Source organism: Bombina bombina, chromosome 4 (genome assembly GCF_027579735.1).
Source record: "Bombina bombina isolate aBomBom1 chromosome 4, aBomBom1.pri, whole genome shotgun sequence".
Taxonomy (NCBI): Eukaryota; Metazoa; Chordata; class Amphibia; order Anura; family Bombinatoridae; genus Bombina; species Bombina bombina.
In genome coordinates, this window is record NC_069502.1 from 482,204,360 (window position 1) to 482,221,115 (window position 16,756).

At 38.6% G+C, this 16,756-nt stretch overlaps 1 protein-coding gene across 2 annotated transcripts in view; it reads right to left on the minus strand.

The window, feature by feature from the left end:
• Nucleotides 1–7,711: 7,711 nt before the first annotated feature.
• Nucleotides 7,712–16,756, minus strand: part of LOC128656461 (glutathione S-transferase 3) — a 125,462-nt gene continuing 116,417 nt past the window's right edge. For both annotated transcript variants that reach the window (XM_053710378.1, XM_053710379.1), the window contains one exon: nt 7,712–7,962. In XM_053710378.1, the coding sequence (XP_053566353.1) occupies nt 7,840–7,962 (123 nt within the window). In that variant the 3' untranslated portion in view covers nt 7,712–7,839. The remainder of the gene's footprint in view (nt 7,963–16,756) is intronic.

Below are 16,756 nucleotides of genomic sequence, written 5' to 3' on the forward strand. Positions count from 1 at the left end.
GTATTCTTTTTCTTCACATCTGACAGTTGTGTCATAATATATAATTGAAATTTAATATTAAACTAATTGTAAACAGAATATTTTTTCACATCTGACAGTTGAGTCATAATATATAATTACAATTTAATATAAAAATAATTGTCAACAAAATAATTAATAACATATTTTTAATGGGCCGGACGGATGCCCTGCCCAAAACTTAGCTGATTGGTGCCCATGTACGAGAAACACAGATAATTAACGAAAACTCACAAAGTCAGCGAGTGTGCAACCCGAACGGGCACACACGTGAGGGCACATGTTTTGCGAGTGGTTGCGTTTTTTGCATATTTTTAATGTGCCGGACGCCCCCCCCCCCAACCTCAACTTAGCTGATTGGTGCCCATGTACAAGAAACACTGAGAATTAACAAATCTCACAGAGTTAATGTCAGCGAGTGTGCAACCCGGACAGGCACACACGTGAGGGTACATGTCATTGCGAGTGGTCGCGTTTTGTCTGTCTCATTTTCTGTTTGTAATTACAACACTAAAAAATTCCTGCACACATATCAATGGAACAACTATCTTTGTTTTGTAGCCAGCACGCCCTGAATAACATCTACAATGAACATTGCTTATTACGTTAAGACATATTACAACTTATTTTATTTATATTACAGCACAATTATTTTATGTTTCAAGACAAATTTTATTTACTGGTTAAAGGAACTGCCATGGGCACCAGGTTCGCCCCAAGCTTTGCAAATTTGTATATGGGTCAATTTGAACAGCAATATGTGTATCGCCCTGAGTTTGCATGGCAGGTTTATAGATGATTTGATTTTTTTATGGAATGGGACCAGTGCAGATGCTCAGGAGTTTGTGGATCACCTAAATCGCAATGATAAAGGTTTGATATTCACCAGCTGTATCCATCCTAAAACAGTGGTGTTTTTGGATTTATGTTTGACACTTAATGATGTAGGAGGAATAGATAGTTATACCCATTTCAAGACTGTTGATAGTAATAGCTATCTGGATTTTCATAGTAATCACCATCTTCCTTGGAAAAGGAATGTCCCATATGGACAATTCAAGAGGATTAGGCGTAACTGTAGTAAACTTTCTGACTATGAAAAACAAAGTCTTATTTTAAAAGAGAGATTCACAGAAAATAATTATCCTTTGAGTATTATAGAACAAAGTTTTAATCGTGCTAAAATCGAAAATAGAGATGAATATTTCCAAGGTAACAGGGAACCTATTGGGGAAACATCTAAACCAACCGAAATTAGATTTATCACACAATATAATTGTAATTACAATCTTATTAGTGACATTCTGCACAAACATTGGAGAATTTTGAAACGGGATCCTATTTTAAATGAATTGATAGGTGAAAAACCTTCTATAGTGTATAAAAGAGCACCAAATTTCAAGAATATTTTAGCACCAAGTAAAATAGTAAAACATAAGAACACCACTAGAGTTAATAGGACAGCCAATGAAAGAATTAATCATCGCCGATCCCCTATAGGAGGAGCATTCAAATGTAACATTAAAAACTGTAAGATATGTGATCATATTGAAAATAAAAAAACAGTATTCCATTCTTTTGTAAACAAAAAATCTTACAAGATTAGGAGCAGATTATCTTGTGCTTCACATTATGTTATTTACTTGTTATCCTGTATTTGTGGAATTCAGTATATAGGCTGCACTATTAGACGTCTCAGCCATAGGTGGTCCGAGCACTACTGCAGTATCCTGAGAAATAAAAAATCACACAGCGTGATTAAACATTGTCATTCAAAACATAAAGGTGATCCAAATTGTTACACTATTATTCCCATTGAAGAAGTCCCTATCTCACATCTATATAATAGATTTACAAGATTAAGACAAAGGGAGACATACTGGATCCACAAATTAAAAACTATTCATCCTATGGGATATAATTTAAATGTGGATCTAGCAGCTTTTTAATGTTTTTAATGTATTTCATTCATCATATGTCTATTTTAGCCTTTCCCATTTCCCAGTGTCATTTTAACATTAGTTTGTATATTTCTGTTTGAGCTACTGAGACACTATATATTTGTATCAGATTCTCCTAACCATCCCCTTTAGGTAGTTTCCCCCCCCCCAATCACTAGTATATTAGAACACCAGGAGCCCATTGGTATTCGTACCACTTATAATGAACACTAGCTTATAGTTGCACTACTTTTATATGTATCTATATATATCTATTTACACTACATATATATATATATTGTATAGTATAGAGTTTTATTCAGCACAATCAATTATAATTTTACACATATATATATATTACTTATATTAATTTTGCATCACATATATAACTCAAGTATAGTCATGATATATCCACTAATGATGAGGTGTCAATTTTCACCTCATCTCATATATGATATAAAGGTACACTTTACAGTACACGCTGCATTATGAATTTAATATTTAATATATATGGGGAATGATGAATTCTAGTATATTTAATGTGCCTATTTTACATCTTGAATGAACAATTAGTATCCTTATATCCCTTGTATCATTATATATTTATATCTTTTATGTTAGTAGTAACTTTTTGGTCAATTTAGTTTTTTAATAATAATGTCAATTTAATTGGGTAATTTTATTTTCTAACTATACAGGGAGTGCAGAATTATTAGGCAAGTTGTATTTTTGAGGATTAATTTTATTATTGAACAACAAACATGTTCTCAATGAACCCAAAAAACTCATTAATATCAAAGCTGAATAGTTTTGGAAGTAGTTTTTAGTTTGTTTTTAGTTATAGCTATTTTAGGGGGATATCTGTGTGTGCAGGTGACTATTACTGTGCATAATTATTAGGCAACTTAACAAAAAACAAATATATACCCATTTCAATTATTTATTTTTTACCAGTGAAACCAATATAACATCTCAACATTCACAAATATACATTTCTGACATTCAAAAACAAAACAAAAACAAATCAGTGACCAATATAGCCACCTTTCTTTGCAAGGACACTTAAAAGCCTGCCATCCATGGATTCTGTCAGTGTTTTGATCTGTTCACCATCAACATTGCGTGCAGCAGCAACCACAGCCTCCCAGACACTGTTCAGAGAGGTGTACTGTTTTCCCTCCTTGTAAATCTCACATTTGATGATGGACCACAGGTTCTCAATAGGGTTCAGATCAGGTGAACAAGGAGGCCATGTCATTAGATTTTCTTCTTTTATACCCTTTCTTGCCAGCCACGCTGTGGAGTACTTGGACGCGTGTGATAGAGCATTGTCCTGCATGAAAATCATGTTTTTCTTGAAGGATGCAGACTTCTTCCTGTACCACTGCTTGTAGAAGGTGTCTTCCAGAAACTGGCAGTAGGACTGGGAGTTGAGCTTGACTCCATCCTCAACCCGAAAAAGGCCCTACAAGCTCATCTTTGATGATACCAGCCCAAACCAGTACTCCACCTCCACCTTGCTGGCGTCTGAGTCAGACTGGAGCTCTCTGCCCTTTACCAATCCAGCCACGGGCCCATCCATCTGGCCCATCAAGACTCACTCTCATTTCATCAGTCCATAAAACCTTAGAAAAATCAGTCTTGAGATATTTCTTGGCCCAGTCTTGACGTTTCAGCTTGTGTGTCTTGTTCAGTGGTGGTCGTCTTTCAGCCTTTCTTACCTTGGCCATGTCTCTGAGTATTGCACACCTTGTGCTTTTGGGCACTCCAGTGATGTTGCAGCTCTGAAATATGGCCAAACTGGTGGCAAGTGGCATCTTGGCAGCTGCACGCTTGACTTTTCTCAGTTCATGGGCAGTTATTTTGCGCCTTGGTTTTTCAACACGCTTCTTGTGACCCTGTTGACTATTTTGAATGAAACGCTTGATTGTTCGATGATCACGCTTCAGAAGCTTTGCAATTTTAAGAGTGCTGCATCCCTCTGCAAGATATCTCACTATTTTTTACTTTTCTGAGCCTGTCAAGTCCTTCTTTTGACCCATTTTGCCAAAGGAAAGGAAGTTGCCTAATAATTATGCACACCTGATATAGGGTGTTGATGTCATTAGACCACACCCCTTCTCATTACAGAGATGCACATCACCTAATATGCTTAATTGGTAGTAGGCTTTCGAGCCTATACAGCTTGGAGTAAGACAACATGCATAAAGAGGATGATGTGGTCAAAATACTCATTTGCCTAATAATTCTGCACTCCCTGTAAATGGTATTTTATTTTTTATTTATGAATTGTTTCTTAACAACAAATGTAAATTGAATGTATTTATTTATTTTAAAATGTTGGGATAGAATAATTGTAATATAAGATATAACATTTAACACCTATCAGTCGAAATAGAAGCATTGTAAAATAAGCTTAATGAGAATTAGCTTAGGGTTTATTAATGAAAATGTCCCCATTGGTACTATAAACGTATATTTATGTATATGTATTATCTTTATTATGGTTGTAATGGCATTTATTGTACGTAAGGGTCACCTGTATCGTAGTTACTTTGTGTCAATATTCACATTGTTTATTAGCGAGCATTATATTCCAGTACTTCCGTAGTGAAATTTGTATCCAAATGGTTTTAGTATAAGGAGTATCTAACTTCACTTTATGCCCAGATCATCTTGAGCATATTAGTAATATATGTTTACCCAAACAAATCCAACGGTTATTATTATTATCATTATGATGATGTACAACATTCCAGAGAAGTGCTCTAACCGTTGGATTTTATTGGATACCGGCTCTTAGCTGTATTAACCAATGATTGGATTCGAATGTAGCCGGGATAGGAGGCGCGCCAAATTTTAATGCTGCTGATAGATTAGAAGGGGTTTAAATAGAGCAAGATTTAAAGCAAAATAATAGCCTGATGAAACGGCATTCAGCCGAGAAACGCGTTGCTAAGCAACACTTTTATATGTTTTAATAAAGCGTATTTGTCATTTTAAGTCTTGCTTTGGACTTGTTATTATTCCCCGCTGTTGGAGTGAACCGCCTGGTTGGGCCCCGAGCTAATTGACAGATATTTACAGTGCTGATCGGTTCCTGTTGGCGTTCCTGAAAGGTGATTGGCATCAGGATTGGAGCCTCGTTTTGGATACCATCTGCTTCAGCCACTGTGAGTCAGCCGAACGGCTCAGAAGTTTCGGCTTGCACGATATTGCACTGCATGTGCAACTTTGTTTGTGAGTACCTGGAATATATTATGTATTCGTAGTCTGTCTCTGTTTGGAATTTGCTGCACCAAGAGCGCCTCTCATTTTTTGTCTTTTAGGACTGGTTCTACGTTAAGACATTAACCTGTACATTAGATTTCGGAGATTTTGAACAAAAAACTCATGTTTCTTTTAAAAAAAAACAATTGTACCAAATCACAAAATCGTGAAAAAGGGTGTGTGTACAAGCGCTAAGGTAATCCCCAAGCTGTATCCAAACAGAGATCCTAACCAACCTCCAAAAAATAAGCACAAGTAGTAAGAAGTGAATACAGCGCCAACAAGAGGCCAAGGGATAAATATACTCACAGAGAGATAAAAGAAGATTATTTAATGAACCATGTTAAAAAGCATCAGTAATAAAAGACTATATATAAAAAATGTAAAAAGCACATATAAATAAAATTACAAATACAGGAATATCTTACAGAAGCGGCTCAAAGGGCCAAAGCTGATAATTACAATAAAAACAGAGGTAATAAGTGTGAGTGGTACACCAGAATAAGAGTGTATACTAATAAAACAGAATTAGCCTAAGTACAACTGTAGCAAGTGCATCAAGCAAAAAACTAATAAACAATAATACAAACAATAGTGTTCAAAATTAGTGTTACAAAAATAGTGTTCCAAAAAATAGAAAAATGCACTGCAGTGCAAAAAAAGGGGGGTAGCAAAATAATTGTATAGATACAATCAAATAGTGAGTGAGTGCAAATGGATATAAAAATGCTAGCTACTTAATCCAGTGAGGTTAAGATATAATTAAATAAAATACACAATATGCAATAACATAAAAAATAAAATACACAATATGCAATAACATAAAAAATAAAATATAAAATATAATCCAAAAAAGTGTTCAAAAAGTTGATCAACAAATGTTAGTGAAGAACAAAAATAAGTCAATCAAAACTAAAAAATGGAAAAAATGGGTGATGAAAAGCAAGGTGAAAGTGAGGAAATTGATTCCTTCCAATGTTAGTTACTTTAACAGATCCAAATTCCTGAGTGTGGTTGCTGAAGTAGCTGATTGGATCCTAGCACCTGTCAGCTGCTCCTATGGTATCCTAAAAAGTGTCCCTGTAAAAAAAGAAATTCACAACATAGTGTATCCAATATGAGAATGAAGTAAAGATTAAAGTAATGCTTACCAATATGTCAACGTGTTTCTGCCCTCAAAAAAGGGCCTTTCTCCATTTTCCATTTTTTAGTTTTGATTGACTTATTTTTGTTCTTCCCTAACATTTGTTGATCAACTTTTTGAACACTTTTTTGGATTATATTTTATATTTTATTTTTTATGTTATTGCATATTGTGTATTTTATTTTTTATGTTATTGCATATTGTGTATTTTATTTAATTATATCTTAACCTCACTGGATTAAGTAGCTAGCATTTTTATATCCATTTGCACTCACTCACTACTTGATTGTATCTATACAATTATTTTGCTACCCCCCTTTTTTTGCACTGCAGTGCATTTTTCTATTTTTTGGAACACTATTTTTGTAACACTAATTTTGAACACTATTGTTTGTATTATTGTTTATTAGTTTTTTGCTTGATGCACTTGCTACAGTTGTACTTAGGCTAATTCTGTTTTATTAGTATACACTCTTATTCTGGTGTACCACTCACACTGATCACCTGTTATTACCTCTGTTTTTATTGTAATTATCAGCTTTGGCCCTTTGAGCAGCTTCTGTAAGATATTCCTGTATTTGTAATTTTATTTATATGTGCTTTTTACATTTTTTATATATAGTCTTTTATTACTGATGCTTTTTAACATGGTTCATTAAATAATCTTCTTTTATCTCTCTGTGAGTATATTTATCCCTTGGCCTCTTGTTGGCGCTGTATTCACTTCTTACTACTTGTCCAAATCACAAAATCCACACAAGCGAAGCCACGGCAACAGCTAGCATATATATATACATATATATATATATATATATATATATATATATATATATATATATATATATATATATACAGTATATGCACATATCTAGAACTGTGTATGTATGTATGTATGTATCTCTATGTTAAAGCCTTTGCCTGCCTTTTATTTTTCAAACACCTGAGACCTCATATATTTGAGCCTTTATAACTATTATGTGCAATTTTTATTTTTTAATATTTTTTTTTATCAGATAGTGTTATCATGAGAGTAACTGTACTTTTAAATGCAATTTTGATGTGTTTTTTGACACTTTTTGACTCACATAAAAGTTAATCAGAGCTCTGAGGTTGCGGTAATCAATCTAGCGTAAATCTCAATTGTGCTCACGTGTTCACATTTACTTTAAATTTGTAATACGAGTGCTCCTTCCGATGCTCGCAAACAGATGTGATAAACCCGATATCGCTCATGCGAAACAGTTAGCGTGCCCATAGTCGTTGACATAAGCAAGGTCATTGCATGACATTAACATTATATGTCATAAATATTCTATTCTATTAAAAAACAACAAGAACATTGCCGCATAGATAATTTATTGAACAAATCAGACACATTGCTGTTTTCTAATTCTAGACAATTACTTTTATACTGCTCTTTGTAGTTTTCATACATGGACCCTGACATCAGTTTATGTTTATTTTTCATTACATGTTAAGAACAGCTTTCACAGTGGTTATATAATGTTCATCTGGTCTGAATTTCCTTTGGCTTCCTGGCTGCAGGAATTTTTTAATTGTTGGAATATTACTTGTTCTTTCTTTGAATGCCTAGGAAAAAAATGGAGATACATAGTGTAAATCATTTTTTAACCTTCATTTTTTTTTTATTATGCATGTGTTTTGAATTTTTAGTCCACTAGCTACCAAGCTTACAGAAAAAAGGGTGGGCGCCAAAGCAGTGCTGTCTTTTTTTAAATATATTTTCTTTATTGAAGTTTTAATATATAACAGACAGTAAAAATAAAATAAATGTGTAGGATACATCACAGAATTTTACTATCCTTGTTTGCATGAGAAGAAAAGTCTCTGGGAAATAAACATAACAACTTGATGAGTTAAAGACTTTCACATCCCAGGTTTAGTCCATGTTGTATTATCCAGTGTTGCAATTATAAACTTTTTATTAATAGATTGTAAATAACATGGTAATATCAGCATTGGTTGTGTAGTCTATCTCCTAATGATGGATAACAACGGATCCATATGTGGAGGCATATAGGGGGAGATTTACCAAGCAGCGGGTGCTACTATCTGCCCGCATAGTTTCCGTCTCGCTGGAAAGTGTTGTTAAGAAGCAACGGTCGTAAAACCACTGCAATCATCCCGATCAGATACGATCGGGATGATTGACACCCCTGCCAGCGGCCAATTGGCCGCAAATGTGCAGGGGGCTGCATTGCACAAGCATTTCTTGTGAAATGCTTGTGTAATGTTAAATGCGGACATTTAGCGATGCAGGAAGCGGACATGATTCGCTATAGCGAATAATTCTGCCCATCGGTAACCCTGCGCATCTATTTCTGCACAGAAATAGCGCAATCTCGCTAATTTTAGTGAGATCATGGCAGAGAGGGGCCCAGGACAGCAGCGTCGTCCCTTTAGGGCTTAACGACCAGCGTCGTACAGGGTATGGCGCTGGTCGTTAAGGGGTTAAAATGTCTCAAATAAATTTGTTTCCTTTTCTCCTAATCTAAAATCACAAGCTAGAAAAGTAGTAATAGTAAAGGTGCATTACTCACAAGAACATTTTACATTCAGAAGTCACAGCTTTAAAAATCAGGAAAGGCTAAGGGGGAGGGTTGAAAAAATCCCTAAGAGCCAGTCAAGAATAAATGCTCTGCTGCTTTGCAGAACTGCTCCATGTTCTCCTCAGGGCCGGTGTTCTAAAGAAAGTGGTATACCGCATAGGAATGTGTATACCATCTCACTTTAAGTCACGAGACTCAGCTGCTGGAGGGGTGTTGCGCTCAATGCGCATGCACAAGAGGCCCAACCTCCTCCAAACAGCTGATGTAAAGTAAACAACGGGTCGAGGAAATATATGGCCCGTAATCATAATTTATAGAAGCTAATAGCCTTCACTGCGGACACGTGCGCACTGCGGTCGCTTTATTCAATATAATCTAGACTCTATATGCGACTGTCATGCATATAGATTTTAGCTCACTCAAATACACTCTAGATTCTTTGACAGTGACAAATGTGACAGCATAGTGCTACTGTCATGATACCCAGACCACACACCCTCACCTTCCCTACCCCACCCCACCGGAATAAAATATTGGAGCATTCACTGACTTCATAGAAAAATGTAGCCTCTATTAAAAAAATTCCAAACACGGCGGCGCACGGAGTAGGGCCGTGTGCGCATGCGCATTGCAAAGTACGGTCCATAGAATCCTGCGACCCGTTGTTATCTAGTAAATCTCCTTAAACAGATATTTGGAGGCGGTTGGGCCTCTTGCGCATGGGCATTGAGCGCCACACCCCTCCAACAGCTGATTACATGTCACAGGAAGTGACGTAGTATACACATTCCTATGCTATACATGTTACTTTAGAACACCGGTGCTAGGATTTTTCAAGGGTGTCTGGCTGCAGACTGGAGCTCCACTCTAGACAGGAAACATGTGACCTCCACTCAAAGATTATTTTTTTTTTTAAATCAACTTTAATGTAACAAACAATAGACACAATAATTTTGAAAACTAAACATTTTGCAGCTTTCTTTTTCTTAGGGCTAGATTTATCAAAGCTGAGGCAGACAGGGGCGTGTATACCCTGTACGCCTTGGCTCGCCTGTGGCCGGGCGAAATTACCCACAGGTAATCACCATTGCACACGTATATGTTTTCAGACTGGCAAACGGTTTATATGGTAAACAAAACTGGTTTCAAACTTGCCACTTCATATAGTTTACCTTTTCTGAATAATTGGTATTTTAAAAAGGTTAAAATATTTTTGGCCACTCATTTCTGTGTGGATATATACAGGGCGTGAGCCCCTTCATAGGGCAGACATGTTCTCAGCCTGGCCCAATGCTTTTTATGACAAACAAATGGTGCTAACCTTGTCAAATCACATATGTTACCTTTTCTAAATAAAGGTTCTGCTATTTTGAAAGGGTTTCTTTGCCATAGAAATCTTTGGGACAGTCTGAAAACACTTGGATTGTATAAAGGGGCTCATGCCCTATATAACCACACAGAAATCAGTGGCCCAAAGGATTTTATCCATTTTAAAATACTATTTACAGGTGGCCCTCGTTTTACAATGGTTCAATTTACACCGTTTCAGAATAACAACCTTTTTTTCCAGTCATGTGACTGCTATTGAAAAGCATTGAGAAGCAGTGCATTTATTAAAATAGCCAGTAGGTGGAGCTGTCCGCATGTGTTGCAGCAAAGCCAAGCAAGCTGAAATGAATCAGTTTAACCAGACCTGAGCTATCGAGCAGATTTCAAAGGAACAAGATCTTCCTGTCTACAAATCAGTCCAGATTGCATTTAAAGTCTTCATTTCAAAGCTTTAAAAATAATGTATTAGGTGTTACTTATGACAATTTTGAGAGGGGCCTGGAACCTATCTCCCTCACTTCCCATTGACTTACATTATAAACTGGGTTTCAATTTACAACGGTTTCTATTTACAACCATTCCTTCTGAAACCTAACCCCGGCGTAAACTGAGGGCTACCTGTACTTACTTCGAAAAGGTAAAATATATAAAGTGGCAAGGTTGGCACCAGTTTGTTTGCCATAAAAAGCATTGGGCCAGGCTGAGAACATGTCTCTCCTATGATGGGGCTCACGTTCTGTATATATCCACACAGAAATGAGTTGCCCAAAGGATTTTTAAGGGACATTGTAATAAAAAAAACGTACAAATCATTTAAACGTGTTGAAACAAAAAAACTTTTATATGTACTTCTATTTTTAAATATGTACCTTTTCTCCGCAATGTAAATTTTAATTTTTATTAGTTTCCAAACCCACTCCGTGGGTACTGTTGCCAGTTGTCGATCGATCGCAGATCAGAAGAGTGAGCAGCGCTGACAAGGTAAGTTGTGTCCGCTCAGAGAATCTTCCTAGTAGTAACGAGTAATTTTACTTGTATGGCAGTAAGATATTCTTAAGTTATTATTGACATAACTTATCCTATATAATAAAAGGCCAAGTGTGTTTGTCCGAAGCTGTCATGCGCAGTAGACAGCACAGCACGAGGACAAACACACCTGGCCTTTGAGAGTCTCTAAGTCTCTGCTCTGCAACGCGAGCAGAAGTGGGCATGACCGAGCGTGATCAAGAGGGGAGAGAGAGAGAGCACAAGAGAGGGAGCAAAAGAGAGGGGGAGAGACAGCAAAAGAGAGGGGGAGGGAGAGCAAAAGAAAGGGGACAGAGAGATCAAAAGAGAGGGGGGAAGAGAAAGAGAGGGGGAGGGGGGAGAGAGAGAGGGGGAGGAGAGAGAGAGGGGAGGAGAGAGAGAGGGGAGGAGAGAGAGAGAGAGAGGGGGGAGGAGGAGAGAGAGAGAGAGAGAGAGAGAGAGAGAGGGGAAGAGAGAGGGGAGGGGGAGAGAGAGAGGGGAGGGAGAGAGAGAGGGGAGGGAGGGAGAGAGAGAGGGGGAGGGGGAGTGAGAGAGGGGAGGGGGAGGGAGAGAGAGAGGGGAGGGAGAGAGGGGAGGGGGAGGGAGAGAGAGGGGAGGGGGAGAGAGAGGGGGAGGGGGAGAGGGAGGGGGAGGGAGAGAAATAGGGGAGGGGGAGTGAGAGAGAGGAGGGAGAGAGAGAGGGGGGAGATAGAGAGGGAGAGAGAGAGATGGGAGAGAGAGAGGGGGGAGAGAGAGGGGAGAGGGGAGAGAGAGAGAGAGAGAGAGAGAGAGAGAGAGGGAGAGAGAGAGGGGGGAGAGAGAGAGAGGGGGGAGGAGAGAGAGAGAGGGGAGAGAGAGAGAGAGAGAGAGAGAGGGGGGAGAGAGAGAGGGGAGAGAGAGAACGATAGAGGGGAGAGAGAGATAGAGGGGAGAGAGAGAGATAGAGGGGAGAGAGAGAGAGATAGAGGGGAGAGAGATAGAGATAGAGGGGGGAGAGAGAGAGGGGAGAGAGAGAGAGAGGGGGGAGAGAGAGAGGGGGGAGAGAGAGAGGGGGGAGAGAGAGATAGAGGGGAGAGAGAGAGAGAGAGAGAGAGAGAGAGAGGAGAGAGAGAGAGAGAGAGGGGAGAGAGAGAGAGAGATAGAGGGGAGAGAGATAGAGATAGAGGGGATAGAGAGGGGGAGAGAGAGAGAGGGGAGAGAGAGAGAGGGGGAGAGAGAGAGGGGAGACAGCGCAAAGGAGAGGAGGGAGAGAGAGCACAAAAGAGAGGGGTGAGAGAGAGCGCAAAAGAGAGGGGTGAGAGAGAGCACAAAAGAGAGGGGGAGAGAGAGCGCAAAAGAGAGGGGGATAGAGAGAGCGCAAAAGAGGGGGGGATAGAGAGAGCGCAAAAGAGGGGGGGGGGAGAGAGCGCAAAAGAGGGGGGATAGAGAGAGCGCAAAAGAGGGGGGATAGAGAGAGCGCAAAAGAGGGGGGATAGAGAGAACGCAAAAGAGGGGGGGAGAGAGAGAGCGCAAAAGAGAGGGGGAGAGAGAGCGCAAAAGAGAGGGGGAGAGAGAGAGCTCAAAAGAGAGGGGAGAGAGAGAGTGCAAAAGAGGGGGGGAGAGAGAGCACAAAAGAGGGGGGAGAGAGAGCGCAAAAGAGAGGGGGGAGAGAGAGATCTCAAAAGAGAGGGGGAGAGAAAGCGCAAAAGAGAGGGAGAGAGAGATAGCAAAAGAGAGGGGCAGGGAGAGAGCGCAAGGGGTGGCGCTGTACCCTGCAAAAAATGGCCCGTGTGAACGGGCTTTAGGACTAGTAAATTATATTCAAATAAATAATATTTTATCATGTTGGCTCTCAAATTTTTTAATATTTTAACAGTAAATCATTTTTTTTTAAAAATCAACTTAGTATTGATTTTTGGTTCAGCACCTGAGTAGAGCCTGCATATCGATGGATACATTTAGCAAACAATTACTTGGCACTAATCTGGTTCAGAACTAAAAAATGGGTATTTTCCTAAGCTTACATTCCTGTAAAAAAAAGAAGGAATGTAAGCTTAGGTAAAGGTTGCATTTTTGGTTCAGCACCTGAGTAGAGCCTGCATATTAATGGATACATTTAGCAAACAATTACCTGACACTAATCTGGTTCAGAACTAAAAATGAGCATTTTCCTAAGCGTACATTCCTGTAAAAAAAAAAAAGGATTGTTTAAAGGGGTTACTTATTCAAAATATAATTAAAATTGTGGCATGTTTGCCATCTGTTTATTGCAATATAAGATGATTTTTTTTTATATAAAATGTAACTTTGTTTAGGTTTTTGGAAAGTGTATTATTTTATTTAAAATAAAAATAACTAGATATTTTGTTCATAAAGCTTTATTTTGCAAGTTGCAATCAGTTGCAGAATAAGAAGCGGATTGAATAAGAAGCCAACTTCAGCCTTGTACATTTTGCAGCTTTCTTGTACTTAAAGGGACAGTCAACCCAAATATTACTATTGCTGATTTAGATTAGTTAATTAACGATTTTACAGCTAATTGTAGACCAATTTTCATCTAAATAAACTTTGCCAGTAAATACACTTACTAGTTCTCATCTGGCCATTTTTTAAATGGCCTCCTGACCCCTCCTTCTCTGACGTCTCCCAAAGCTTCCACTACAGGATCCTGTTGATCCTGCGCCTTCCTATGTCTCCCGCATGCGCAATGCGCCGGAAGAGGGGTATGTTACCGTTAAATGTAACAGCCACGTATAAACTATTCTCAAATGCCACAATAACGTTACTCCATCTCCATAGCAACATGCAGACGCTTTATTTGTGCCTCTACCAAACTTTTTTTTTTTGATTGGCCATTGCTACTATCAATATTTCATGTTTGACTATCGACAAACAAGGTTTTGGGCACTTAAGCTGAAAATATCCCTCTCTTAGAACTGATCAATATTATTCAAAAGATTGTCTCTTTATTGTATATCTGGATATACTTCACAGAAGAACGGGCAAAATAACATAATTGTCTCCAAACTTATTTCTGTATTCTGTAAACACTTTAGCACAGGAGCGTCTCTTGTCACAATCAGTGCGGTATTCAATCTGCCTTTAACACATAGTCCCAGGGTAAAATTGTCAAGTAAACTATTCCCCAGTACCCATCTGGCGTGTATAAATATAAATGACAAGGTAATCCTTCTTACCCAATCTCGCCGGTTTCTCAATTCTATTGACGGACCTCCAGACTCCTAAGTGATTGTCTTCGAAAAGCTGCCCGGACATAAGCCGTATGACGTCTTCTCTCCGTTGGAGCCGGTCCGTATGCTGATAGGATAAAATCCAGTGTTCTACGGTTCTGGAGGAACCCCCACACACACACCCATCTACCGGATTATCCTATCAGCATACAGACCGGCTCCAACGTAGAGAAGACGTCATATGGCTTATGTCCGGGCAGCTTTATGAAGACAAGCACTTAGGAGTCTGGAGGTCCGTCAATAGAATTGAGAAACCGGCGAGATTGGGTAAGAAGGATTACCTTGTCATTTATATTTATACACGCCAGACGGGTACTGAGGCATAGTTTACCTGACAATTTTACCCTGGGACTATGTGTTAAAGGCGGATTGAATACCGCACTGATTGTGACAAGAGACGCTCCTGTGTTAAAGTGTTTACAGCGTACAGAAATAAGTTTGGAGACAATTGTTTTATTTAGCCCGTTCTTCTGTGAAGTTTATCCAGATATACAATAAAGAGACAATCTTTTGAATAATATTGATCAGTTCTATGAGAGGGATATTTTCAGCCTAAGTGCCCAAAACCTTGTTTGTCGATAGTCAAACGTGAACTATTGATAGTAGCAATGGCCAATCAAAAATAGAGTGGGTAGTGCGGAGGGAAGTTTGGTAGAGGCACAGATAAAGCGTCTGCATGTTGCTATGGAGATGCAGTAACATTATTGTGGCATTTGAGAATAGGTTATACGTGGCTGTTACATTTCACAGTAACATACCCCTCTTCCGGCGCATTGCACATGTGGGAGACATAGGAATGCGTAGGATCAACAGGATCCTGTAGTGGAAGCTTTGGGAAACGTCAGAGAAGGAGGGGTCAGGCGACAATTTCAAAATGGCCAGATGAGAACTATAAGTGTATTTACTGGCAAAGTTTATTTAGATGAAAACTGGGCTACAGTTGGCTGTACAAATCGTTAACTAACCTAAATCAGTAATAGTAATTTTTGGGTTGACTGTCCTTTAAATGTTCATTCACAGTGGTTACCTTATAAATGGAAATTAAGTATAAACTACTGTGAGTGAGCACAAGAAAGCTGCAAAATGTTTAGTTTTCAGAATTATTATGTCTATTGTTTGTTACATTAAAGCTGATTTTAAAAAAAAGCAAACAAAAAAAAACCTTTGAGTGGAGGTCACGTTTCCTGTCTAGAGTAGAGCTCCAGTCTGCAGCCAGACCCTTCTCGGACTTTTGGCCACACCGAAACGGATACATTTTGCATCCCCCCCATTACATACCATCCCATTGCTAGTTAAAGGGATATGAAACCCAATTTTTTTCTATCATGATTCAGAAAAAGCATGACATTTTAAGCAACTTTCTAATTAACTCATATTAACAATTTTTCTTTGTTCTCTTTGTATCTGTATTTTAAAAGCAAGAATGTAACCTTAGGAGCTAGCCCGGTTTTGGTTCAGCACCTGGGTAGCGCTTGCTGATTGGTGGCTAATATCAAATCAAACAGTGGTAGTGCAGCATAGCAAATCAGACAGTGGTTGTGCTGCATAGCAAATCAGACAACGGTGGTGCTGCATAGCAAATCAAATAGTCGTAGTTGTGCATAAAAATCATACAGTGGTAGTGCTGCATAGCAAATTAGACAACGGTAGTGCTGCATAGCAAATCAGATAGTGTTGTTGCTGCATAGCAAATCAGATAGTGGTTGTGCTGCATAGCAAATAAGACAACGGTAGTGCTGCATAGCAAATCAGATAGTGGTTGTGCTGCATAGCAAATCAGACAATGGTAGTGCTGCATAGCAAATCAGACAGTGGTTGTGCTGCATAGCAAATCAGACAACGGTAGTGCTGCATAGCAAATCAGACAACGGTAGTGCTGCATAGCAAATCAGACAGTGGTTGTGCTGCATAGCAAATCAGACAGTAGTTGTGCTGCATAGCAAATCAGATAGCGGTTGTGCTGCATAGCAAATCAGATAGTGGTTGTGCTGCATAGCAAATCAGACAACGGTAGTGCTGCATAACAAATCAGACAATGGTAGCGCAGCATAGCAAATCAAACAGTGGTTGTGCTGCATAACAATTATATATATATATATATATGTATATATGTACACACACAGATATATTTAAAATTACACCTAAATCTAATTTATTATTACTGCCAGTCACCTAGATTACAAAGTTTTGCGCTGTAGAGGGTACAAAACAAATAGCGCTGTCATTACGAGTTTTGGAAAAACCGCCTTG